General features: G+C 39.5%; 1 protein-coding gene across 2 annotated transcripts; it reads right to left on the bottom strand.

The window, feature by feature from the left end:
* Positions 1-1,524: 1,524 nt before the first annotated feature.
* AQP9 (aquaporin 9) lies at positions 1,525-27,587 on the bottom strand. Of its 2 annotated transcripts, none has more exons than XM_082061468.1 (6): positions 27,380-27,587; positions 16,596-16,722; positions 13,513-13,650; positions 10,905-11,023; positions 9,071-9,288; positions 1,525-3,853 (listed from the first exon to the last, which is right to left on the bottom strand). In XM_082061468.1, exons 1-6 carry the CDS (start codon positions 27,479-27,481, stop codon positions 3,691-3,693), a joined length of 867 nt encoding a protein of 288 aa, XP_081917594.1. In that variant the 5' UTR covers positions 27,482-27,587; the 3' UTR covers positions 1,525-3,690. The 2 variants fall into 2 exon arrangements, with proteins under 2 accessions (XP_081917594.1, XP_081917595.1); XM_082061469.1 differs by lacking the exon at positions 27,380-27,587 and adding an exon at positions 27,229-27,369.

Genomic DNA, 27,587 nt, shown 5'->3' with positions numbered 1-27,587 from the left:
GGAAGGACCATGTTAGTTTGTTCTTCCCTGTCATGGAAAAGGAGCTAACTGGGTCATCTGGCCACAAAGCTTGATAACTGCTGGTGTAAGGAGCTGAAATATTCACATTTCTTATGTTAGTAACACCTCTTGAAGGAAATTGTGGGTCAGCAAAGAGAGAAAAATGGCTTAAGTATATCATGTCTAGCTTCATACTGCCTGGGTTTCTTAATATTTGATTCAAACATACAAAGAAACACTAATAGCTAAAAATGTTTGCCTACTACTTTGTCCTCTGAAACTATGCCATGAGAGTGTGCATATCACCAGAAAGACACTAATGGTCACATTACAATAATTATAAGTGTGTGTTTAACAAGTTGTAAGTGCAAAATTGAAGATAAAAATCCAAACTAACAGATGTGCACAGGATACTTTTTTTTTCTGGACAATCTTGCACTATTTTTAATACTAGTTTGAAAAAGGGAGACTATAAAATTTTTACATGTTTGGAAGAGGGAGTCTGTTGTGCAATAACTATTGTACTTACTAGAAGAGCAGCAGCTGTTACTGGAAGTTACAGTTAATTGTTGTATTTTCCAGCACAAGGTTGTTTGGTGGGAACACTGGGGAAAAAGTGTGAGCAACTGCCAAAAAACAAGTGTGTGAGGTGAAATTTGAATTTGCTCTCATGAGAACTGTCTAAGAGTCTAAGTAACTGGGAAAAGCACGCTGTATTTCAATCTCTGGAGATGTGCTGTGTAGAGACAGAAAACAGCACGTAGTGTTGGCAGGAGAAAGAAGGGAGAAGAAATAATCAGACTGATGGGAAGGTAGGGGTCCTTAGGATGGACAGAGGATAAAGTGCCTACTGCCACTTCAGATGTTGGTGGGTTTTTTTGTTTTGTGTTGTTTGTTTTTGTTTTTTCTTTTCCTGTTTGTCTAGAGTTTGTTTTTTTCTTTTATGCCGTCCTGAGTGAATTTGAAGCTCCTCAGCTTTCCCTCTTCCCTCACCCCCACAGAGCAGGTTTTCATATGCTTTTTAAACGAAATAAGTGAAGCAGGTTCTTGTTGCAAATAGTAGAAGACAGATAAATTAGCTTGGGATGTTTTGCTGACACTAGGCCAAATCTGATGTGATATATGCATGCCTTAAAAGCAATCTCTGCAGAAGGACTTAAGTAAAACATGCCCCCCAAGATGTGTGTGTGGCAGAAGGTGTCCCCAGGAGGCTGCAGACAGGAATGGGACAGGCTCTGGTGGCGAGGGCCCTGGCTGCTCCTTGCAGGGTGCTTGCTGGCCCGGCCGTGGCCGCTGCTCACACGTGAGCATTGCTCTGCGCTGGCACTGCTTCCGGCCGCTCAATCTGCCACAGGGCTGCGCTCTGGGAATGCAGCTTGTTAGTCAATGTGCTCTTCCAGCACAAGGTTATAAAACATTGTAGGTTATAATAGGCAGCTATTTATTTCTTAATATGTCCTTAGTTAGGTGCCAGAGGGGAGATTTTTTTTTTTTAAATAAAAATAGTACTGGAATGCATTTATTAGGGTTTGACTTGTATTTATTTTGAACCACAACACATCCATTGAGATCCATGGTCAGAACTATAAGAAAGTACAATATCCCCTAAACTCTGAGCTCGATTCTCTGAGCACTTATCCTTGCCTATGTTGCCTCCCGTTGTGAACAATTCCACTGGCTTCTATGAAACAACATGCAGTTGCCAACCTTTAACCCAGTACTACTTACATGATCACTCTCTGAATTACTCTAGTACTAAGTTTAGCTCTAAAGAACAAACACATTGCCTCAAAAAAAGAAAAATAACAAATCCAGACTGAAAGTTGAGCGATGGTCTGAAAATGAATTTTTTTCCAACATTAAAAAGATTAAGTCTAATTAATGTTAGTTCATTAACCAGAACATTTTACAGCTGGAAAAACTGTTTCATGTTGCCAACTATATTATAGTAATTCAACATGTGTGACCACTGGATATCAGTTGATATTAGAAAATTGCATAGTTTATGCAAAGTAAAAATACTTCTTTGTTTTGCACAAAACAGATCATGATGTCTGTGGAAGCTTATGGCATGAAATTATTATTATTGTTCCCATAAATATTGGTCATGGCTCTGTAGTTAAGACTCAACTAAGTTTTGTCCCTAAAGCAGAAATTCATTCTTATAAATGAAAATTATGTCAAATCTGAGACAGGGCTATAACACCTTGTTCCTGAATGAAATTCTGGTGTTTGTGAAGTCAGTACAAATTGTGATATTAGTACTATGTGTCTTCAAAGAATTTACAAAGTTTAAAAAACAGTTCTTTGAACACAGAATTGACAACAACTTGTTGAGAGCACAATTTAGATATTGCTATGCTCATGCTAATGTGTCACTGCTTAGGATTTGCATGTTGATAACTTCAGACAAGTAAATATCACCTATACAGAAAGTCAGAGGGATGGCATATGCAGGAGAAACAAGATTTCCTGTTGATTTACAGGCTGAACCTGTTGTGATCAGAAGGATTTTGAGGAAACTTACAACTATATGTACCTTGGCCAATGCACAGATGCACAGCAAGTGAGGGCTGCTCACTCCGTAGGTTGTATAAATAAACTGTCCCTTTCTCATTCTTGACCTGTATTCTGTTTTTCCCAATGTTTTCCATGGTGTATTAAAGGAAGCAGTCCTGTGAGGCATATGAAGCCTACAGAGTATGCAAAATTCTAGCACCATAAGTGATAACCTGCCCCTGTTATTTCGGACAAAAACGGTTACTAATTTTAATTACTCCTACCAAAATGAAAATCACTCCCACCATGCACATGAAATCCCTCCATATAGATGAGCAACAAAAGACCTCATCAAAGCTTATAGAGACGTAGGCCTTGTGCTGACCTCTGCACAGCATAAGCCTATGTTGGTGGCCCATCTCCAGAGGAATTAATTTTCTCCAGAAAGCACGGCAGAAGAGGTTCAGATTAATATTCTAGGTTAGGATTTTAATTTTGGTAGCATAAAAATCAAGTAAATAGTTTAAAATTAACAGAACATTACTGCTGTGAATAACCTGTGCAGAAATACAGCTTTGTCTTTTTGGTGTTGATCTCATAACACAGAGTTTTTACCTGTTGCAATCATATTCTTAGTTACTAAAACTCATCACTGATGAGTTGATTCCTTGCTGTTCAATTAGTGGCTCCATAAAAATTCAGTAGGTTATTTAAACCTATTTCAATTGACATTTAGGCAATTGGGGTATTTAATTTTCAGATGAGCCGTTCTAAAATAGTGGCTGTAAGAAGCGAGCGGTGCACACGTGAATTTAGCACAAACCAATTAACTACCTATGCACGCCATTTTGTAACAACATCTCATCTATTTTCATTTACTTAGGCAGCATGAGTAAGATAATTTGTTAAATTAAGAGGTCAGTGCATCATCTCACTACAATTTAATATAGGAGATAACTTGATTTGAAAGCCATATGAAAATAAGAACTTACCCTTCCTGCCCCAGATTCCCCGTTTTGAATGTGATCAGCCCCATGTTTCATGGAAAGAGGTTACCTTTGAGCTTGTAATCTACAGAAGTTTTTCTGCATTGAAATATAAATTTCTACTTGAGGCATACGGGCTTTATAAAATGGTCCAAACAAATCATTTGTGTAAAAAGTGCAACAAAATGAGAGAGAAAATTTCTTCTTACTCCATATTGGTCAGTTCATATTTACCACGCACATCATTTTCTTCTACCGGCTGTGTATCTGAGTGATGAATTTCAATTAGAACAATATAGATCATTGCTCCAAGTACACCTCCCAGCATAGGTGCAACTACAGGGACCCACCACCAATGATTTCCAGCTCTGTAAAACACCAAAAAAAAAAAAAAAAAAAAAGAAGAAAAAGTTATTTGTTTTTCTAGTGAACGCCCTACCTTATATTTGGCACCGAATGAATACGGTGATGTGACACTTGCTGTACTGCAGACCTTGCTATTTTGTCTCACATTTCTGTACATGGATGACACCCCTGTCTGTTCTGTACATGTCAAGTAACAACCTCCAGACATGTTGGTCTGTGTGCTGTACTCACACCTTAGAAAATAAGGCCTCTTTACTGCATGTCTGGTTGGGGGCAGGGGATAATGTCTCCCTCGTGGAAAATGGGATTCATTGACTCACAATGAAAGGAACTGGGACATATTTACTGCACAGCAATCTTGACTGATACTGTTGCCAGACACTCATGAATAGGTTTTTGGAAGTGATTAATGCAAATGTATGTTGCAAAAATGGGTTATCTCATCTGATGGAGACTTGCAAGTTCGGGCCTGCAATAGTATAAACAGTGTTCCTCTTGACAAGTAAAATAGATTATACTCAATTTTGAGCATGTTTGCCTTAAGGAATGTAATAAAACACGGTGACTGTAAAGTGGATTGTACTTGACGAGAGCGGTCAAGATTTAAATTTCATTATATAGTGCCTTTGTGTTTAAAATACGGGGTCTTTCAGTAAGAGGTAAATAAGTGTTTAGAAGTTTTATACACCTAAAACTTCATCTTTCTTAGAATTGCTGTGTTCAATAAGTCTGGCATATTGGCTCCACTGAAATGTTTACATTCACTTTGCATAATTACTAGGATTTAATTTTAAATGTGTAAGTTTCTGAACATTTTTAAAGAAACAAGTCACTACTAAAAATATAAAACAATAAATAGCAAACTCTTTGTTCAAGAGACCTGGGCTTGTAGAAATGCCCTCCCTGTCCTGCAGGTCCATATTCCCGGTGAATTACTAAGCACTGGTTTCAGAGCAGAGGCTTTCTTAACAGCACTGGTGCACGAAGATGTTTTGATTTGATAACATGCAGTATTAATTGAATATGTGAGTCTGCACTGAAAACCCAGCCACCTCAATTTCCGTATGTTTTGATGACAGAGAGGTAATATTTTTTTCTCTCAGAAATAAAAAGGGACAAATTCACCGTGAGAAGAACTTTACAGGAAGCTTCCAGAAGAATTTTTAAACTCCAAGGATAATTATTCAGCACTCAGTTGTATAAATTTATGCAGAAGTGAACTTGGGGTTAAGTCACAACACAAGAATAGAACAAGGGCTATCTCACAGTGCTCTATTGATGATAATGTTATTCCTCCTTCAGAAATGCTTTGGTTGTGTATGTTTTGCCTTTGGAATTATTTAGATTTTGCCCCTAGGATAAAATGTAACTCCCAATATTGTTCTACTGATTTTTATAGATCTGTTTATTGTTTAGTCATGAATGTCTGTTGAGCCCCTGAATTTCTGGAACAAGCATGGACCTAAGGTTTTATTGAATTAATCAGCACAACAAAATCTGTATCTAATACTTGTATGTATTTCTCTGTGTATGTCTCTGCAGGTATGTGGGCAGATAACAAAGGTGTTTCTTGGCAGGTTTCTCTTGTCCTGTTCTGTGAACTGACATGTGCCTCGTTGGCTCTGGCGTGACCTCCTCCAAATCATGGCCTGGATTTGCAGCAGCTGCTGTCAGCTGTGCTTTGGACACCTTCTGCTAAGATGATGGGTGTCAAGTCTTTCCAGAGGGCAATGCCAAAGCTGAAATGAGATCAGGACACAGCTGAGTTATGTGTTTCCATGACACTTGATCCTCTTTCATCAACACAGGAGCAAGAACTCTTTGTGACAAACAGAGATAGCTTCACTGAAGTCACCTTCATTCCCTTATGCCCTAGCTTACAGCTGTGCTGCCAAGTTAGCAGAAAGACATCCAGCTATGCCTTTGTCATCGTCAGGTGGTTTTGCAGTTGGCAGAGCAGGACAGAGCTGGCTGTGGAGGGGAGGAGGCACGGGCACAGACCTGGTAAGTGGCACTTCAGTCAACGGCAAAAACTCCTGGGAAACTACAGTGTATAAGCTACATGGACTGGGAACTTTGGCCCATTTTAGACTTGCAAATACACTTCTCACCTACCCAGCTGCTGCAGGACAGTGAGATAACACTGTTTGCTGGCAGCAATGCCAGGGTAGTTCAGGCATTCAGCAGAGTGGAAGGTGTCTGGCTCCTGTCCTGTGCTCCGGGAAGCACGCAAAATATTTCAGAGGCCACTTTGCCATCCAAATCCCTGTGCAGACAAGAGGTGCATCTCCCGAGCCTTTCCAAAATGCAGTTCGGCTGAGTTCGGGCGACATGTCCCCGGCGGGGCCGGCGGCCACGAGGTGTCAGCGTTACCGCGCTGGCAGCGGCCGGAGCGCGGCCCCGAGGCGGCCAACGTCGCGTCCCCGGGCTGCCCTGGGCAGGCAGAGCCGGCAGCTGCGCGTCAACCGCGGGGAAAGATCCTACGGCTGGCTTCTCAGGCTGCTGCGGAATACGGTTTTGTAGAGTTGGTTCTCTCTCTCACTGCCATCTCATGCTCTGCTACACTTGTCAAAATCCAGAGTTGGTTGTATGCAAAGCTCTGGTTGTTTTCTCACTACAGACAAAACTTTACTACCCAAAACTTTTCTTAAGCTTATTAGCATATTAAGCATGTGCTTAAGAAAGAGTGCTGGTTACCTCTGTGGTTTTAGGACAAATCATTAGAAACACCTAGCAACTAGAGAGCAACACCAGTTGCTCTCTAATGATGAGGGCAATTGCGATATGTGGCACCTACTCCCAGGAGGCTGAGGAGCAGTTGGCAGGAGCAGGCTGCGGTGCTGACTGCATCTGTTGTCTGCACAATGGTGCTCTCCATAGGGTACTGGACAGACATCTTTCCAGCTGCAGTGAGTCAGAACAGCTTCTAATGGGAGCCTCTAACCAAAACAAATCCCATTGCACTGACTAGGGAAACCACACCACGCTGAGAATGTGATAAAACCGGAACTTACTGGACCTGCAAGCACAGAGAAGGGTAGAGGAGATTTTCCCACTGTGAACTGCTTATCTCGATGTTTAGAGCATTTGCTTGGGATCAGGATGTAGTGTCTCATCCTTCTGTATCTGATATATTCTAAAGTGAGGCTTCCTGATGATCCCTGGTTGATTTGTAGGCAGCACTCAAACACCTTCTGACCCAGATGGAGTATGACTCAGTCACCTTGTGAGATGCTTCCATCCTCACCTCAATGAATGTTCCTTGTCTTTTCAGTATTTCCTATTGCTGGGTTTGTGCAGCACTCCACGTCACTGAGGATGTTTCATGCTTAGGTCCCAGTTCCTGGACATACCTTTCAGTACAGGGCTTAACCACCTGCCTCAGGTTGCAAATTCCAGTTAGGCTGAGACATCCAAGGTTTAGCTGTCAGCTGTTGCTGCCTCACTCAAGTCTCTCGTGCACATGTAATGCCAGCAGAGCATTTGGGATCCCAGTCACAATCATTCAGACTCCTCCCATGACCTGTAACTGATCCAAAGCTTCCAGCTACCTAACAAAAAAGTTCTTCCTAAGTCCCACCTGGATCTGTGCTGTAAATAGATAAGAACATACTCCTCTTGTATCATTCCCTTGAACTTGATATAGCTGTAACCTTAGAACTGAAGGCAGGGAAGAAGGCTTCTTCCTCAGTTTATACATCCCTGAGACTGCTATAAGTTTATTCTGGCAATGGCCAGAGATCTCTTATCTCATTTTCTTATGTTCCCATTTTAAAATTTCTTATTACAGTCTTTACTGTGGCAATGCATTTCCTCTCTGCATACAAATCCTAAAACTAAATCAGGGAAGAACCCATATTGGTACAGATGTAGAGTTTTCTTGTAATATCTTAAATGTAAATGAGTAAGACCTTACTTGTGGAGAGAACGGGAGTTTACAGGTATTCTGTGAATAGATGACAGTACAATCAGGATTCCAAACTTTTTCAGCAATGTAATAGCCAACTTCATAATATATTGCATATTATAGCACGTGACATTATAATCAACATTGCAGTCAATGACTACTTATAATTAAATAGGCATGTGAGAGGAGAGTCCTAGGTGAGATGTAATTCTGTGGGCTGCTGTTTTTTTAAAAATTACAGTCTAATCTTACAGTGATAATAGCTGCTGGGGAAGAAGATTTTGGAGGTAACAGGGCTAGAGACCTGAGCTCCCACCAGTGGCCAAACAGAGCTGAGTTACAGCCGAGCTTTGAACCTGGCGTGTGGCGTGACTGTGTGCCTGTTCTTTCTATGCCCTGCCTAGCTTTTTTGTACGAGAAGAGCCTTGCTACTGCTCTCCTCTACTGAGACACATGATTTGTGTAGATGGAAGTCATAGTAAATAACTACAGATTATTTGTACTTTGTGAAGTAGCTAAAATGAAATCTATTAACTAGAACTCTCTGGTGGTCTACAGTACTTCTGGGGATTCCTACTTATAAATAACTGGAAAAACAAACTACACAAAAATAAGCCAAAATATCTACCTCCTGATGACAGATTACTCTTACTTAGAAGTCCCAGAGTGCCTCTTACACTGCATGGGTGTAAGCTGTGGATTTGATGTGCAACTAATTAGCTGTGCATTTGGCCAGCCAAGAGTGTGTGTGCGTGCGCACACACATGCACAGGGACTGGAGAGTATGCTCTCAAGTGTGGGAAAACGCAGGGAGCGTTCCTGTATTCGCTCCTTTGCTCCCAGGCAGGAAGTCAGGCTTTCAGATTGTTGTATATTTCTGCAATAACTCAGTAGTAATAATAGGCTAAATCAATCTGATATGTCTGTGTTTTTACAGCACCCAATAAATATTCCCACCTAACTCTCTCACGATTTCATTTTTTTCCTGAAGGTTGCAGGACAAGAGAGGAAAGCACTCTTATATTTTCAGTGACCTCTAAGAATCCCTAATATTTTGGGAAGGTTCTGCTTGAAACGATGATTGATTTTAGAGATAATGCTCATGTGATTTGCCCTAGGAGCAGGAAATCCTTTTAAAGCCCAGTTCCTAGAGGATGTCTGGCTTAAAGTGCATGAATAGCTGCTTGTGGTATGCAAAGAATTACCTATATGTATATAAAGTATGACTTGGTACCATGTTGAATCAGGATCTTGCTTTCCTAGGAAGCAATTTTAGCCAAGAGCGTTTTACTTCATATCCAGGGATACTTACGTGAATACTTCCATCCCCCATCCTGCGATGGCTGTGAAGAGCCTTGGGCCCAAATCCCTGGCCGGGTTCATGGCACAGCCACTGTTCATTCCCAAGGAGCAAGTAAGAACAATTATAAGAAGTCCTACTACAATTGGCTCCAGGCCCTTTGGTACACTGTTATTTCTGGTGTCAAAGATAGCAAATATAGCCAGAAGAAGAACAGCAGTTGACATCACCTGGCCAATAGACAGAAAAGAATATTGAATTATTATGTGTAGATTCCTTCCAATAATGAAAAGAGGGGGCATGGCAGCTCTGTGGATTGTGGTGGCTTAGGGCTGGTATTTAGATTTATCCCACTATACAGAATAGCAAAATTTGGAACCTAGTGCCTCTCTTCTTCACAGTAATGAGAAGTTTTGATACCTATGCTGAAAGAACATGGCAAGCAATGTGCTGAGGACACTTGGAAAAAAAAATCTGCAGCAGCCTGTTGTGGAAAGAATAGAGGATTTAAAAGGCATCTCCTGTGTGAGGTCTAATGCTTTGTTTCCACATTTGTTCCTATCAATTTAATAGTTCAATTTACTTGAGTTTTGGTAGTTCTGCTACACCAAACAACCAGTTACATTGGTATGAAAGTGTTTTATGCGAATGTAGCTTACACCGATAAATTAGACTAAATATGCACTTCTTTATCCAGGCATTGCATAATGTAAGGAAAAAAAAAATGAAGTCTACACAGTCAAAACTGAACAGCTAAAAATTAGGAATTACCTAAATTAGGGTTGCATGTGTAACTGTAATGTGAACTTTGTATTGCATAAGCTAATAGAGCTGATGAAGGAAATTTTCTTGGAATTACTTTGATGGAAATGCTGCTCTGCTTAAATCTAGTGCTTTGTAAATATCAGTTTTGCTAATAATTAACTTGGGGGAAAACAGACAAAAGTTTCAGCAATGTCAAAATATTCAACTTCTATACTGACTTGATGTCTGGGTGTTTTAGAAATTATTTTTATTTCATCTGGGTTTAATTTTAAAATATCCATGGGCAAAAAGATCTTATGGAAAAGTCTGACTGATGCAAAGCAGAAATCAGATTCGTCTTTCTTACAAAAGTTCAAAACAATGTTTCAATTTTTTTGAAGCCAAATTTCACAATCTTTAAGACCTGTGCTCCAGCAATCTCTAGTTTTTCATAGTTTACTTATGCAGTATATTTGTTTTATGTATGCCTGAAAAAGACAGGTAAATTGGTTAGAAGTAGATAGAACATATGAAACTTCATTTTTCACAGTTGGATAAGTGGGATTAGAGGATACAGATTAGAAATGAAGATTTTTTTTCAGACTCAGTTATGTAAAAAATAATATATTACAAATCTATTTGCAAATAGTTGGTTAGAGAGGAGGCTTATAGTAGCAGAAAACTCAGTTGTTCAAGGTGTGTTAATCTGGCTGTTACATATTGCTTAAGGAATAATAGGTCTACAAAATGGGCTGGACTTTGATGTAAGTGGACATAGCTCTGCTGAAGTTTATGGAGGATTTATGCTGGTTTATGCTGAGGAAAATCTCTTATATATATTGCAGTAAAGAAGAGTAGAGTGCAACAATTAATATGATGTATGTGGAAAGAACTACTTGAAATTACCTTGATTGTAAGATATGACTAAAGTGTAACCCCCCACAAACAGCATTGCATTCTCATTGCTATTGTACACAGTGATGAATGACCAAAATGGTGAGATTTGTCATACCCATTAGAGATCTAGTTTTTTTTTTTACTACATGGTTTTACAGGTTTCAGTGTGTTTAGTTTGTATACTCAAGACAGCAAGTGCCCTTACCTGATCTGCAAATCCATTAATGAGGGACAGATACGGAGCTGGGTATGTTGCGAAGATATGTGCTGTTGCGTTAGGTCCTGTGACTTCGAGTTTTCCATTGCTGTACTCCATAAAGGCATCTATAGAAAACAGCCATTACCTGGTTGTACTTCTGCATAAACACTAGGTTTTCTAGGACGAGAATGTATGTGATAGGCCTGTGCACTTCACGTTCTCAGCTGAAGCTGACCATTTTATCTGGGAGCTTAGTTAATGGATTTGAGGTGATATACTAATTATACTCTCGTGTCTTATCTCTCCTCCTATACCTTGTTTAATGTATCACAGCTTTCAAATTGGGCTGTTTTATCCCCTGCTCATTCCTGCACGCTCAATGCCAGGGAGCATTTTCTGATTCTGAACCCAGTTGCATTATTCTGTTAGAGGTGCTATATTTGGCACGATGCCCTGAAAAATGCAGAGCATCCTGCTTGTACTGTTGTGTATAACCAGCACCGGGACTTAGTGCTGTTCCATTTGACAGTTGTGCAATGGCTTCTGGGAATGAACTCTCCTCAGAGACCTCCTCTTCTAAAGGAGTTTGAATTTGTCACTCTGCTTGGGCTTTACACCCAACTGCAATACTAGTCATCTGAGGGGAGAGGCTAGTTCTTAGTATATCTAAGTTAGTGTATTTTTATATATATAGTAGAGGTTTCTGTATATTATAAATATATGCATAGTTATGCTATTTTAAGTAGTATAATATGACTTCCATGTCAGAATAATTTGCTGCCTTGACAAGCCTTGAAATGTTAGACACTAAGATGAAGCACTCAAAAATCTACATAAACAGACCTGAATAACAAACAGTGTGCACTTATTTCATTAATGGATTCAGTGATGAGGTGATACTTGTGAGTAAAGAAAGAAGCTCCCCGTCTCCCGTGGAAGTCATGCTGAGGAGGGTTAGCTTACTCTGAAGCTAGCAGACAAATCCATTACACCTTGTCCCTGTATTTTCTAGGTTTGCTCAAGGCTACAGCATGGCTGCAGAGAATATTTAGTTGTTTACTTTGGTCAGGTTTCCTCTGTTGCAGTATCAGATTATTTTGATGCATTTAACTATTAGAGGGGAAAAAAAAAAAAGAAAAAGATAAGGAAAAGATAATTTCTCAGCTGTGAATTAATTTGTGCACCTTTACAACGGCCTTCTGTTCAGCAGCCTAGCATGTACATGCCCTCACTCTTTCAGGGGTATGGCTGAAAAGGAAAGCATGTAGCTCAGGCACATGTGCATGGGGAAGGTGGAGGTATTGAGCTCCTATGTCTGTTTTTCTACCAGCAAGTTTTCAGTGGACCTCAATGAGTACAGAACTCTCCAGCAAGTTGCAGGAAGGAAAAAGCACAGAAGAGGTTTGGGAATTAATAAGAACAAGAAGAGGGCAAAGTACTTGAGCAGGGATAGGGATATAAGAATATCCTGCACTCTTGAATAACAGGAAGAAGTCTGTAACCCAAACCCCAGCCCTGGGTCCCCTGTGGTGGCTCCCTATCTGCTGTGGCAGGACACAGTGAACCCGCCCCTAACCCCATGTGCATGTTGATGTACTGCTGCATCCCAGCCACAGCCCCAGTCCTGGCTGTCTTGGCTAGAGGAGGATGCATTCAGATGGAAATTCTGTTCAGGAATCCCAGTGTTTCCAAATTCTAACACTGACAAACACCTCCTCCTCAGACACGAACCAACCAACCCCACCAAAACCAAAACAGTTACCACCGTTCCCAAAGATTTTTCTGTCTGTGATTACTACTGATACTGAGCACCTAACTAGTCTACAATAGGCATTTCCATTTTCTTTTTTTCTCTGTTGCACCTAGACCCAGCACTGTGTGGAGACATAATGTCCATAAAAGAGAGGCTTTGGAGGGGATGAGCTGGGACAGTAGAAGCAGAGTTTTGGAATAGGTGATCCAACTGATAAACAAGTGATCCAACTCAGTGGATTAATCAATTCAGGGAGCCAAGTTTTTTCCTTTTATGGCACACTGTGGAAAGGAAACTTGCCTCAAGGATAGGGGCAAGATTCCACCCCACCCCCCTCCCCTTCTAATATGTGACTCCTTTATCACTCTACCTTGGAAAACTACCTCTTTAGGGTGGTCTGAAGTTTAGTCAGGAGGGACTTGATCTCATATCCTGTAACCTCAGTGAGCAACGTTGGTGATACTTGCCTACAGGCACTTAGATCAAGTCTTTAATGTTTCTAATTTGCTTGGAAGATGAATAGCCCTATACCCTGGCTATTAAGTAATTTAAAGTCCTTACTGAGAAATACATGATCTCAGAGTATCTGATTTCCCATTAATAATTTTTCTAAATTTCAGAACACTTCCTGGCATATTAGTGTTTCAGAAAAGTTGTAGGATACCTGGAATGTTTGAGTCATTTTTTTTTTCCATCAGACTCTTTATGCTTCTTCCTTTCTTCTTTATGGCTTTAGCTTCAGTCCTGCCATTAGCCCTGTATGAACAGTCCTCTGCCTGCTTGGCATTTATTGAAAAATTGGGGCTTCAGAGACTGCCTGACCTCTGGTTTGTCCTCTGGGTGTGTCTAAGGTGTACTCACCGTAATAAATCCCAAAGACAGCCGCTGCTCCAACAAATGCTCCCAGGAATTGTGCTAATATGTAAATTGGTAATTTGGTCCATTTTAATCTTCCAGTCACACACATGGCTAATGAAACGGCTGGGTTTATGTGACCACCTGAAAAACAGATCACAAAATAAGTCATATGGGTGACTCAGATACATGAGAATAAGTGAAGGGTTAGTAAAAGTGTGAGCACTTTTGAGCACAAGTCTAGTACATGCTTTTCTAGTTGTTATTTTGCAATTAAATGCTGACTGCAATTAAACTGAAACAAGTCGGACAAAGTTCGGGGCAGGGGAGGGCAGGGGAAAAGCAAGTGTCCACCAAGATCCAGCTTCCTGCTTCATGTTCACAGACCATGTTACCTATCAGATTGCTGTCCTGCAGTATATAAACTATAGATCTATAGACAGCTTTTCTAGAAAAAGGCTAAATCTTCCCTATCGGTTGTGTTGAGAAGGTCCATCATTCTGCACATATTCTCGTTCTTCAAGGGCTTGTGCCTTTATTTTCAAGGGAGTCCGGGGGCAACAGAACATTCATTCAGTTTAGCAAGCATGTATTAACATTAAGGACTGTTACTGGCTTGCTTATATATTTGGAGGCAGAACTGGACTGCCCTGGATTTTAGTCATGTTTATGTCCCTGTCTTCAACCTGGGGTTACTTAGGAACTCAGTTTTCATGAATATAAAGTAATGTATGGGGCTGTTCAGCTTCACGCTGACTGTAGGTGACCTATGTCTGAATGGGATCTGGGGACAGCAACGTACAGTTCATCATCACACATTTTCATCAAGCTTTTACACCCCCCTGAAGGGTCCACAATAAGGAGACTGATAAACTAGCTGTGCTGAAACAGAGTTTTATTTCCTGTGGAGTTTCCTTCCTTTGTATTTAGGAGTAGCTACACCTAAATTCACACATGGAAAAGATTTCAGCAACATTTGAACTCTTCATGACAATTTTCGTTTCTAAAATGTATTTATTATTATGTCACATGCCAGTCACTTCCCTCAACATCTTTTATCAACATGGAAAAATGTTGAATGGTTTTGGAAAACTTTGTTTCTTACGAATGTGTAGTTTACACTGAAGAAATGCAAATTGCTAAATAAATAAACAAATTAAACAATACTCCACAGTAAAACTACAATAAGCCCCAAGTTTTGCAAGGACATAGCAGATCCATTGCTTACCATCCAGGTGAAGTCTCACTTCAGCCTGTATGGTTATCAGAAAAATATAGCCTTTGTCTCTAATAAAATAACTAAAAGAGCATGACCTTTGTCTGTCCAAGGCTAGTGATGGAGAAAGGGCCTCTAAGTACAGTTTCTGTGTTTGCTTGCACTTCAGGTCAGTGAGTCATTATCTTATGAAGTTCAGGTACCTTTGATATATAATGAACTGACAAACACAGATAACAAGCTGGATAAAACCTTCTTTCTGTCATTTCCAAAACTCTGACCTAGTAGCACTGGTCTTGAATTAATTTTGAACTCCTCACTGTGTTTCAAATTCTTCAGCACAGAGCAAACAGATGGATGGCACCTTATTTAACAGCCCTTCATATGGATTTTGATAATTTTTTGTCTTGTCTTTTGTTCTTTACTCTGTCTGGAATGAATAATTTTCCTTTCTTTCAACACCTGATATTGTTCCCCACCTGTATACAATAGAAGGTGATTATGACAGCCAGGAAAAGTCAAAATAATATTAGAGATGTCTGATTAACATTAAATCTGGAAAGGAGGAGTCTAGTTGAAAGCTCTCATGCTGACATATGGAAGTTCCTGTGCCACTGGTAGTTTCCTGGTTAAAATGAAGTACACTTTGGACAGTGTGTTCCCCATTCTTTTGTAGTTGCAGTGATCACAGTCATGAGTTTGTTTGAAATCTTAAGTTGGAAAAAATGGTGGGAAATTATCTAGACATTGAGGAAAGGCAAAAAAGGGAATTTTCCTAGATGAAAGCTCAAATTCACCAAGTGTGCAGACTTAGACAGGAGACTTCATGGCCAAAGAACCACAGAATTTGCTAATGAATTCTGTATTGGAACTGATGTTCTAAAGTGCCCATTAGTAATCATATGTTGGACAGTCACATCCTGTTGGAATATCTGTTCCTATTCTTCCACAGAGAAAATGCACTGCATGCAGAATCCTTTGTCATGGGAAAACCACAGGAAGCACAATACTGCAACATCTGCAACTCCTCTGCCCTGCTGGGACTGAACTCTAATCTTCTATATGAGATGAATGTCCCTTAAAGATGCAAATGTAGGACAGATAAGTGTCTTTACAGGTTTTTTTTTTCATGATACTGCATTAGAAGAGTTTACCTGTCTGCATGTAAACCAAAAGCAGTATTTTAAACTTGTTCAGACAATAGGAATGAATTAACTTTGTGTAGTATTAAGGAAACATTCTGCTCTCTTTCAATGGCAGGAACAAGACTGCCTGTTTTGCTAGTATCTTGAGTGCTTTCTAATGGGAACTTAGAAACCTCCTCATGCATGGTGTCTCTAAAAGAATTTGTAAGAGAAGAGAAATGGCCACAGTGGTTTCCACTACAGCAACTATTTATAATGCCCTAGTTATACCTAGAGATATCTGTCCAGATTGACTTTATGTACTTTATGAAGGGTAAGAATTGCCTCTACGAGAACTGGAGTATCAGGATTCTGTAAGCTTTTCATGGTTATTTCCTTAAATGCAGTGCCTGTGCTGTCTGGGATCATGTCTATTGACAGAGCTTTCAGAACAAGACCAGGCAGCTTCTGGTTTGCGCAGGCCAGTTTTGATAAAGGCCAGAGGTCTGCCAAGGTTTGCACACTGTAGTTCAGACCAGAATTTGGTGGAAGATTTTGTAAAATTCAAAGAACAGAAGGAAACAAGAACACAAAAGATTTACTAGAGAAACTTTGATGCAGATTCTGCTGTAATTGTGTTTGCTTTTGCTAGATACATAATTGTTTATACCATGAAATGTAGGTAACTTAATAGGGTAGCCTTAGAACCATGGCAATAAATGCTATATAAGAAAAAAAGAGTCACTTACCAGAAACCCCTCCAGACACATACACTGCTATGGTGACCGCCATTGCAAATCCAAGCGATACTGTCATGGGCCCACCATGGGCTCCTCGGCTAAGGACAGCCTGTCCCACACACCCACATCCAAGTGCCTGTATTTTAAAAGAGAAATGTAAAACTGAGAGTGTGTCTGTCAAATGTTATTGGTTAATTTGCAACTCCTCCTGCTGTCCAGGAATAGCTGAAAATGCTGTTAAATATTGAAACAATGCTAGAATTTGAAATTAGTGGCACGTGTGTCATTGTTGCCTTCGCAGTGGACATTCACTCTTTATTGTCCCCTCCTTCGTGACCGGGGATAATGTCTGCTAATAAGGACCTCTCCCTCCCCAGAAAACCGTTTTCAGGTACAGCAATGGCATACAGGTCAGAACTTGGAGTCTAAACAAGATCTGTCAGCCTCTGCAACTAAGCTCTGCATCTGAAAATGAAGAGGGAATTAATTCTGTGTGGTAAGTTTGCAGTTCAAGATTGTTGTTATAAGCAACAAAAGGAATAATATAAATGTCAGGAAAGATATTTCAAAAAGCTTTTAATGTTCAATGCTGAAACTCTGGAATAAGACAACTTTTTGGAGATAAGTGTGTGTGTGTTCCTATTTTACTGCCTTGGTGTCATATATTGCTCTATCAAAATATTTCACTGACTCTGCAGTTTGAACAATTAACTGAAGTTGGGATAACTGAATAGTTCACGTTGGAGTATTCTCGATGGATTTAAACTAGCTTCCAATTTGTGTTGGTTCCTCTCAGCATGAAGGTCAGCAACACATTTAAATATACGCTTAAGATCATGTTTATTCAGCTCTAAAATTTCTGTTTAGCTTCAAGCATATGTTTAGGTCCTATTAAAGTTGTAGGAAAGATTTTTCAAAGGTACAAAAGGCTTTAGTTTAAGATAGGCTAGCTGATTCATTTCTGGCAGAAATCACTTTGTGTCCTTGAAAATCTCCTTTTACAATATATGCCAAAATGCTTTGCTGAATAAGGACCCAAATAATATCTGTACTCTGAAAACTTTTGCTTTTCTGCAACTGTAAGTGATCTTAATAATACAGTTTCTGGGATGTGACTAGGTTTACCTTGAGCAACCTTAATTACTTTGATGTTAAATTGGATATATCTTTTTATATATATATTCCTCCTTTGATAGTACATGAGAATCTGATTTTTTTTCTTCCTGTAAAATCATTCCAGCTTAGCCAATGCAGTTGCTTTGGTTAATCTCCTTGCTTCATTTTAGTGTTCTGCCATTACTGTGTGTCACCAATGACTGTATTGCAAATATTCTTCCTAACTATGCGTATTTGAATACATAAAATTTAGTTCTTTTAGAAATGCCTATTTTCAGTTACATTCAGAAACTGCAAAAGTAGTGGGAAAATGTCTCCTCTCTTAGAAATACCAAAAAATTTGGTGATTGAGGTTTAACAAGCAAGTCTTACTAAAACTGATGCAATTTAAACAAGTGAAATCATAGTTTTGTTTTCATTATTTCCCCAAGGGTTTTAACTAATACCAAAAGGTGACAGAAAATCTCTCAATAAAATTACGCTCTTAAGCAGCTTTGCAATGCAGACGGAGTCTCTGAGTGCCCTGAGACTGTGTCATGTACCCAGGTGCGGTTCTTGCCTTGAGGTTATAATCATGCAAGCAAACAAAACTGTCTGGTGCCAGTTACAGCTGTAAGGTTGCATAAGGGTAGGGTGGTGGTAGACAGCAGTGGTTTGTTGGACTGTATAATTGAGAGCTACAAAACATATTCCATGCTGCAGCCAACTGCTGTGCAAGGGATGACACACGCTTACATTGGGCATTCTCTCCTTGCTGTTAGTATCATGTACCTAGCAATTCAAGTTGTCAGCACAGATGTACATACAGATATACATTTTAATTGTTCATCGCTGACATTACAAGGCTTTTTAAAGCTTCATTTAAGACAATTCTATGCATAATCTCTTTATATGTTTAATTAATACAGAAAGAATGGGTGTGCTGGAATTTATAAAGTTCAAGATTAGGGCACAAGGCTAGAGGAGGTGGAATTGGCATGCCCTAGCCCTCATTTTCCAGATTTCTCAAAGGGAGTATTCCAGAAATTGCACCAAGCAAGATTTAGTGAAAGACATGGCTGAGAGCTGGAGTGAGTTCAGTGGCTGCTCTGGGGCCCTGAGTACACTGAGGTGCAGTTCGCATTCAGGCAGACGCTTAGATCTACACATATGCAGTTGTGTTCTGAAACTGCACAGACAAAACTTTGCAGATTGCAAGAAATGGCGATTCTTTTGAAAATATTACTTTCTGTAAGGATGATGAAAAAAGAGAACAGGAGTTGAGGAGATGGGTATAGAAAAGGATAAGGTACAGCAACCATGTTTGTGTATATCAACTACAAATTCACAAGGAAAGGGAAGGAAATAAGAGAGGAAGGCTCTGCCCTCCCATCACTGATTGCCAGAGATGAGGAGAACAGTACAGAAACAGCTGTGTAGTCCTCTGGCATAGTAGCTTCTGCCCTGCACATCACAGGGAAATATGCAACTCCAGACACTCAGTTTTTGTGTAACCAGTCTCAGCAAACTGACTCTACAAACAAGAAGGCATACAAGCCATCTTCAAACAGCTGCACTGGCGTCTTGCTTGGTGGATGCTGGTAAATGTCTGTCTGCTCATGTCCGGTGAATGAACACTACTGCAGGCACAGCCAGTGTGTGCCCATTCTGGGATGGGGAAACTGGGAACTGAGCTTGCAAATCCAAACCATGTTATGGTAATATTTTCACCTTCTGCTGTTGTTTTAAGGAGAGCAAAAAAAAATTCTCATACGTACTGTAGCTAGGTTGACATAACTGGAAACTATCACCTAATCATGTAATTACATGAGCAGCAATTTAATACCCTGTGAATCTTTGGTTGGCTGAGTTAAGACTAACTAGATCGTCAAGTTGTAACTAAATATTCTGAGTTTCCAAGCCAAGCTCAGCAATCAGCTGCACCCACACAAACTTATTGATAGAAGCACATGGAGTTGTTGGGGTTTAATTTACAGTAGAATATAGCCAGATATCTTTATCTTATGTTACCAGATTTTCAACTTAGCAGTTGTCTATAGTCTGATCTGCCTAAATTTACTGGAGTTCTGACTTTTTGTTCACAAATTACATTACTGTCGTAACACATTTGGGTGTGGAATAACTGTCTACACATTCTTTGCCAAAAAACTTGCTTCATAGACATTGGATCCTTCTCTTTGTCTTGAGTAACAAAGGTAATATTAGGAAAGGAAAACAACCGGCCTCCAATGAGCATAATGTGCTGTTACTCCCTGGAAGCTTGCAGATCTTTATCCCACTTATCACAGAGACTGATGATAATTTTGCCTCCTTCTGTGCTATTTTCAGGATTTTTGCAAGTGCTTGTAATAGTATTTTTTCAGTGTAAATAAGATTTCTTGCAAGATCTGAATTCAGAACTTTATGGAATCTGTTTTTCTATATGGTCTGTAAAGCTTTAGACATCTTAAAGCAGAATGCTGATATAAAAAAGGCCCCTTATCAAACACATCTAGTGGTAGTGTGCATCTGTAGCCATGCACTCTTACTGTACATCAGAGAAGCAGCCAAGTCTCCTGCTTTTTAGCAGTACAGAGACTGGTGTGTGTTTTGTTGCAGTTTGTACATAGGCAGCTGCCAAGCTGGGGTGAGTTACATGCCTGCAATGGGTACCATGGGTGTCCCTGCTGGCAGAGTTTGGCTTCAATGGCTGCACAACTGGTGGTGCTCTACAAGATTACAAGAATTCAGCACGCTACAAGGAATATGGAGCCAGCGGCACTTTCAATCAGGAAATGCTAGGAAAATAGTTCAGAATTTGTATTTTAGCCAGTCTTCAGGACAGAACCATGCTTAAACAACCACAGCTAATTATGAAGAATCGCTAAGGATGCCTCCACCAATTCAGCACTTTCTGTGAGGATGCTTTTGCTCGGGGAAGGCAGCAACCCTGCCCCTTTCCCCCGCCACACTCCCACCCATGTTCTCCTGCTCATCTCCAGACAGGCATTTCCTGCTGGCCTGCGCCTCGGCTGCTCCCTGTCTGCAGGCTGAACGGACCTGCAGCACTGCTCCTGGTTTTGCCGCCCGTGCAGCCGTTGCTACGCGATGCTGTGCAGGGACAGGCGCTTGGGCAGGGCAGCGTGTTTGACACTGGCTGTGTGCTCGTGCTGAGTGTCCTGCTAGCCTGAAGTTGCCTGTTCGAGACCTCAGAGGCAGAGAGATACTGCTGGGACACTCCAGGACATGAGAGCAAGCCCTGGTATTTCACTTCTTAGGGAAACCTCCGTGAGTTTTCCAAGCAGCCAGACTTAGCACTGTGTATTTAGGTCCTTAAAAGCAATTATACAGGCAGGAAGAGCCAGAGAGTCCTTTGGATTTGGGAGAGGTGGTTGTATTTGCTCTTCACTGCAGGTAGGGATCTCGTTGACCCAAATTACCCATGAAAACATAGAGGGTTGGTTGTCATTTTCTGTAGTCTTGTCAGCTTCTCCTTATCCCCCATTAACATTTCCATAGATGGTTAGTTTGGGTATTGCTTATAAAAGTGGTAAATAAACTTCTCAGATAAGAGGCTGATTACAAAATTGATGGTGTCCTTCTAAAGGTCTTTAATTTAAAGTATGTTTTAGAAATTAATTTCATTTACAATATCTTTATTTGCAAAGCAAGTCTGCTTAAGAATTTCTCTGTTAAATTTCATAAGTTGGTTTATAATGAATTAGAAACTCTTTCCAGGCAAAACCTTATTTTTGCTAGTTCATGTATTATGTAGGGCCTTAATTCAGACTGGGTTCATAAGGATTCTTTCAGTAGGAATGGTATTGTTAACAGCAACAAAACCAGAGACACACTAGAAAACTCAGGGCATCAGTTCTGAAAGAACTGAAGTTGCAGGAAACTCCTTCCAGGAAAGAGCAATTTTCATCTAGTTTTATGTTTAATATTTGCTGTCTTTTGTTAAATCAGATAGTACTTAAAATTTTTAAGGTGAAGATAAAAATACAGCTTACCAGTCAAGTAATTTTTAAATACTTTAAAAACACACAGTTCTTAATATATCATTAATTAAATATTTCAGTGGGGGCACGGGAGATTTCTTTACATTATGATTTAATCAAACTTGGAGTAATAAAAAATTGCTATATCCGTTCTCCTGATGATCTCCTGGGACACAAACAATATCCTCTTGAGTTCAAATGGATTTCCCTTTATTTTTTGCAGACTTGCTATCTAATAAAATAAGGGTTTAAAAAAAAACCTGAAACAAACAACTTATCATTTAGCTAATTAAATAGTATAGACATAAGCCTTAAAATTATTGCCATTTTGAAACCATTTTTTTAATGACAGAAAGCATTACTACTTGGAGACATGAATGTAAATTTAATAAGGCTTTGGATGAATTGTTTATACAAAGCTTTTAAAACATAAAGATCTGGTTCAAATTGCTCTGTGGGAAAAAATACAGTGAAAATATTGAGGGACAGACTATGCTGCAATATATAAAATGATGCTTTTAAATTTTTATTATTGCTTTTGCACATGCAATAGGAGACAAATAAAAGCTTGAAATCACCTAGAGAGAATGCAAAGGTCTGCATTCTCTCATATTTTATTATGATTAATATTGCACTCTTCATCTAAAAATGCTAAAATGTTTTTCTTTCCTGAATTATATAGGGCAACTGGCTTGAGTCAGTTTCTTCAACGAAGATTATTTTTATTCTCTTACTCAGTTTTAGAAACTCAGGAGAAAAAGGAAATTAAACATTTCATATTCAAATACAAACTTTCAGGAGTGAAACGTGGCCTCTTGCAAAGGGGCAAAGAGGTGGCTGGATCTTTGCTGTGCCCTCATGCTTGAAGGCACAAGGTTCTGAGCATTTAAAGCTGGGTTTTGTTCAGGAGAAAGAAGCTGAATGTCTTAATAGTAAAGAAGCCTTTGAGGAACAGGTTAGAGGAACTGAGTCAGGTTTGCCTTGAAACCTGACCACAAACTGGAGAGCTCACTAGAATTTGCTTTTAGCCAGAATGGTTTATTCAAGTATTGTGATCACAAAGATATAAACTCCTGTATGGCGTGAACTGCATTTATTGTATTTTATTCTGTTCTCCAACTGTTTATGACAGTTTAAAAAAGTTATTACTTTTATGACCTATTTTTTTCCAAAACTTTTGAAAAGACAGTCTGTAAATTCATGTCTGTAAAATGTTAAATTCAAGTTTTGCACTTGCAGTTGAGTGTTGGAAGGATGCAAGTCTTCTGTGAGGCTCAGGGAGAATGCCTACACTTTGGTCCTGTAGGTGCAAACTCTCTGGAAAAAATGCATCTGCAGAATAAGGTCTTAGAAAATTAAGTTCAAGTTACTGGAACCTCTTGGTTGAACAATGAGAGCTGAGTTACCTGTTGGGGCTGATGTTGCAGAGCTGGAGATAATTCTCTCTTAAAACTTTCATGCAACACAGAACATCTGAGTCACCTGAAAGTTTAAAATGTCATATACTTGGAAAAGTTGTTTGTATTGAAAACAAAAGCCTTCCTGTGACTTTTCAGAATTATTTGCTGTGATAAACATTTCAGGGTAAGAGAACAATTAGGTAATCTTCCTTTCAGTTCTTTCATGCTGCTAGCTATTCAGCAGAATTAAAGAATGTTGTCTATGAAAATAAAAATGTTGATTTTGATAATAGTAAAATTGTAGAAATAATAGCAGTGTGCAGGAACACCTCCTTAACCTCAGCACAACTAAGGGTCTTGGTTACCACTTTCACTTCTCTGTTTGCAATGCTGATTTAATACAGCAGCAAGAAAGAGGAAGAGTTTGCACATCTTCAGCAGAACCATTAGCAAAATGTCGTGCCGTCAAAATGTATGCAACTGGTGCATTTGCAGAAACAGAACTCTGAGTCGATGATCATGGGGAAAAGAAGCATCTTATTCCCATAAAAAGAATGGTTTTGGCCTGGAAGCGCAGGGTTAAATTCCATGACATTTGGTTCATGAATGACTTCTATTATTTATTGGCTGTACTATAGTATTGCTGCTAGAGATCCTAATGTATGGATCTTTGTGACATATGAGCTACCTTTCAGAGTGCACACATTGCTAAGGCCCATGGTATTCATAGCATTATAGAACATTTGAAAAGCTACTGAGTGGCATAGGAAAATACCAATTATAAATATGTTTTCATAACCTTTTTTATCTAGCTTTAACAAATATAAGTTCACTAAGAGCTAATTATACAAGATTATGTACTCCGGGAAGTTCATTGCTGATGGCAAACAGGGTAGCTGTTACAGGCTACTGCTATTTAATTTTGTACCTTTAACAAAACTCATTGTAAGCAGTTTCATCCTGTACAAAGAAATAGTAATTTTGTATTAAATGCTAAACACTTATTGAAGGAGTAAATGATCAAAAGCTGCATTTGCTTTCATGTAATAACATCATGTAATGAGGATTCTAATGCATGTTTGGAATAAGAGATATATATTACTGTACAGTATTGTAATTAACATGCATTGGACTGTAGGGCCACAAAAAGGAAGACAGAGAGATGTTGTTTAAAGTTTCGTCTCCTGGACTCAGCAAATCCACGGAGTGTAATATTTAAAAGACTTTTCAAGCAAGACTAAACTCCTCAACAAAGCAGGAGTGATAACTTAGATAATGAAGTGTTCAGAATATGAAAACAAGATGAAAATATTTTAATGAGCAAAAGATAATTAGCTTTCCTTCTCTTGAGTTGGACTGTTTGCAGCATGTGGTGTCATGCGGTCCATTCACTTCCATGCACTGCATCCTCTATGCACACACAGACATTTGCTTCAGTGGGAGTTTTGCAAGAGGCTCCCACCTCCACCTGGAGACTGAGCTTTGGGATAGGAATATTTCTACCACCCAGCTGTCTTTAGATGCTAAATGGAAGCCTGTGTTCTGTTTCAGCAAGGAAGCGTACACTGCTCTGGACTTAGGAGATACTGGCTCCTGCGCAGCTCCTTTCTGGGAAACTGTTTAGTAAGATGCTCTTGAGAGTGAAAATTAAATACAAACTGTGTCAGCAGAGAGAGACTATGTCTGTATTATTGAGTCCTGCAGTGCAAGCAGCTGGTTCAGAGAACCTGACTACGGACATCTTGGGAGGGATTACTTAGGAGTATCTCCTCCTGATCTGCTGGACTGAGCATCCATTAATGGTCAGCACATTTGCTGTGATTCTGGAGCTCACCTCCACTTTAGTTTCATCTGAAAAGAATTCAGTTTATGTGCTCTGAGACTGTGCTGCGAGGCAAACCACAGCATATTAAGTAGGGATGACCAAGAGATGTTATCCTGTATACTCAGTGACTTTCTCAAGGTTTGTTGTCTCAAATCTGTTCAACATTGTAGGTGGAGCCCTTCTGATCCTCAGGCTGTTGCCTAATGACCTAGATCACTTTCCAGATGTCCTGAAATTAATCTTACAGTTTGTATATTTTCTGGTTTGGAAAATTGTGCTGCACAGCTTGACAGTTACCAAAGATTGTAGTTCAAGTTCTTAATAGTACGTGGTCTGTGATGTTGTTCTCCAGAAAAAATAGAAATAGGTAATTTGGGGGTAACAGAATTTCACCCAGCTGACACCCAGAGGTGCCAGGTTGGCTGCAGATTTAGGAAGGGTCAGGTAGCACTGAATTCCAGATGAAGCCTGTGGGTAACAGAAAGGTTCATCCCTGCCTTGCTCCTTGCCACAGGTGCTCCCCACGGACTGTAAAACCCATCACAGGGACATGAAAAGGCTTTCAGCAAAGAGCTGAATCAACTGTGCTGTAGGCCCTGAACTCTCATCTCATTTTTACTTTGTAGTAGAATTAAGACACAGCAATAGGGTGGTAGAAGAAAGCTATCGCTTTTGCATGCATGGTGTCTGTTTTTCAAGGATTTCTGCCCTCTGACTTACCGGGGTGTCCCTTTCATTAGTTCAGATTTAAGTGAAGGGTTTAATATTTATCTCTTCTTAAAGAGAAACTGCTTACTAGCTGACCTAGCCTAAAAGCAATAGCAATCAATAACAGCAGAAAAGTCAGTTTCTTCACAATAAACGCTTTGTACTGCTGCTATGCGGTCTTGACATAAATCGAGGTATCCAAGCACTGAGAAAGCTGTGGTTTAATCCACGGGAGGCTCTTTGCTTTAAACCAAGGCTGAGACTAGAAAGGGTAAAATAGAATTGGGAAACTCAGGTTATCAACAATTATTTTGTAGCTTCATTTTCTACTATATTCATATGGTGAATATACTAGAAAATGGGCTCTGGGTTTGCATTTCCTTCTAGCCCTGTGTAGCAGGACATTAAATAATAGCATTTGCGGTCTAATCTGCACTTTAATACGTTTCCTTCATTTGCTTAATTGTATTAATGGAAAGATGAGGATGATCTTGTGGCGAGGACAGAGTACTGGAAGTCAGGTGATCTGGGTTATATTCAGAGTCTTGCCACAGACTTCCTGTGCAGTCTGCTGTAATCAGGTTTGCTAATATATAAAATGAAGATAATGACATTTCCCCTTCTTACCAGGGTGTTGTGACACTTAATTCATTACTGTTTGTAAAGTGCTTTGTGCTCCTTGCTTCTAAATGTTCTCCTTACTGTAAAATGTCTTATGGATGGTACTAAATTTGAGAATAATGTTACTTTAGTGCCTGTGCATTTCAGTTGGCTGAAGTGTAGTAAAGACCATTATTTTCATGTTATTTTATGAGCTACTGGAATTTTTTAGATTACTTACTTGAAATCTAGCTAATATAGTTACAGTTATAAAATATACTATGTCACTACTATGCCCACTTCTTATTTTTTTCTGTCCTTTCACTATGATGAAATATTTAGCAATAAGCAAGACTTGTTCAGAATAAAAGGAGGAAGAAGGTTTGGCATAAACACTGTAGCTGCTTGACTTCCAACTCTGTACTGAGCCTGCTCTCTACCCTGGTTAATCACAGGGCAGAGCTCTGCGTCCCAGTGCAAAATGTGCAGAAAAATTGAGCAAGAAATTAAGTAAAACAAATCTGGGGGTCTGAAAATGAGGAGCTTTGGTGTTTACCTAAATTGTAGCAGTACTACAGGACTGAGAACTGCATAATTTGTGTAGTACAGTTAAAAACAAAACAAAAAATAGTTAACTTAACAATCTCTGAAGGTTCGGCAGTGCAACTCCCAATAAATTCACTACAAATCACACAGCTAAATTTCTATATTGCACAGGAAAATAACTCGGCTAAAATTCTCTTAATGTGCAAAGCAGTATGTTTGTTAAAGCAAATGGAAGTTGTGCATAGAAGTGAAAGCAGAATAAACGGCTAAGCTTTTAAAAAAACAAAAGCGAGATTGTTATTAACATTCACTGTGCATATTGGCATTTTTCAGAATGTGGTAGTTCACTGAAATTCTACTCCTACATGAAATCAAATGCTTATCAGATGTTTGTAATACATAAAGCTATCTGGTTTTTTATAAACAGCAATAATTACATCAGGTGAAGAAAGGAATTACAAACTTACCAGAAACAGGAGCAATTCATTCAAGGCTGTACAATGTTTGTCAGGCAGTAACCACGCTGCTGGTACAGTACAAGAAAAAGCAGACACGTCCCTTTACAAGCACTGTCCAACATGAGATTAGTAGGAAGAAAGGAAAGCAGCTGACACTTACTATCAGTGTAAAAGTTCCCAGGAATTCTGAGAGGGCTTCTTTAGCCAAGCTGTTCTTCAAGGCAAATTTCTCCTTTAAACTCCTCTTGCTTTTCCGGCTCATTTTGGCTTCCTCTATTGCTCTGGTGCCCTAGTTACAAACACACACAAAATTTGTTTCGTATTTGTCCCTGCTTCAGCTGAACTTTGCCACTTTTACTTATACATTG

This window comes from Streptopelia decaocto (genome assembly GCF_964273445.1).
Source record: "Streptopelia decaocto genome assembly, chromosome: 9".
Taxonomy (NCBI): Eukaryota; Metazoa; Chordata; class Aves; order Columbiformes; family Columbidae; genus Streptopelia; species Streptopelia decaocto.
This window is presented reverse-complemented; position numbering and strand designations above follow the sequence as displayed.

What these genes read in the sequence shown, in the direction of transcription:
- AQP9 (XM_082061468.1), bottom strand. Translation starts at nt 27,481, where the DNA reads ATGAGCCGGAAAAGCAAGAGGAGTTTAAAGGAGAAATTTGCCTTGAAG. An exon ending in TTAATGGATTTGCAGATCAG is followed by an intron (nt 9,289 to 10,904) that starts GTAAGGGCACTT and finishes TCTATTGGCCAG; the next exon opens with GTGATGTCAACTGCTGTTCT. An exon ending in TGGGGGATGGAAGTATTCAC is followed by an intron (nt 3,854 to 9,070) that starts GTAAGTATCCCT and finishes GGTGTTTTACAG; the next exon opens with AGCTGGAAATCATTGGTGGT.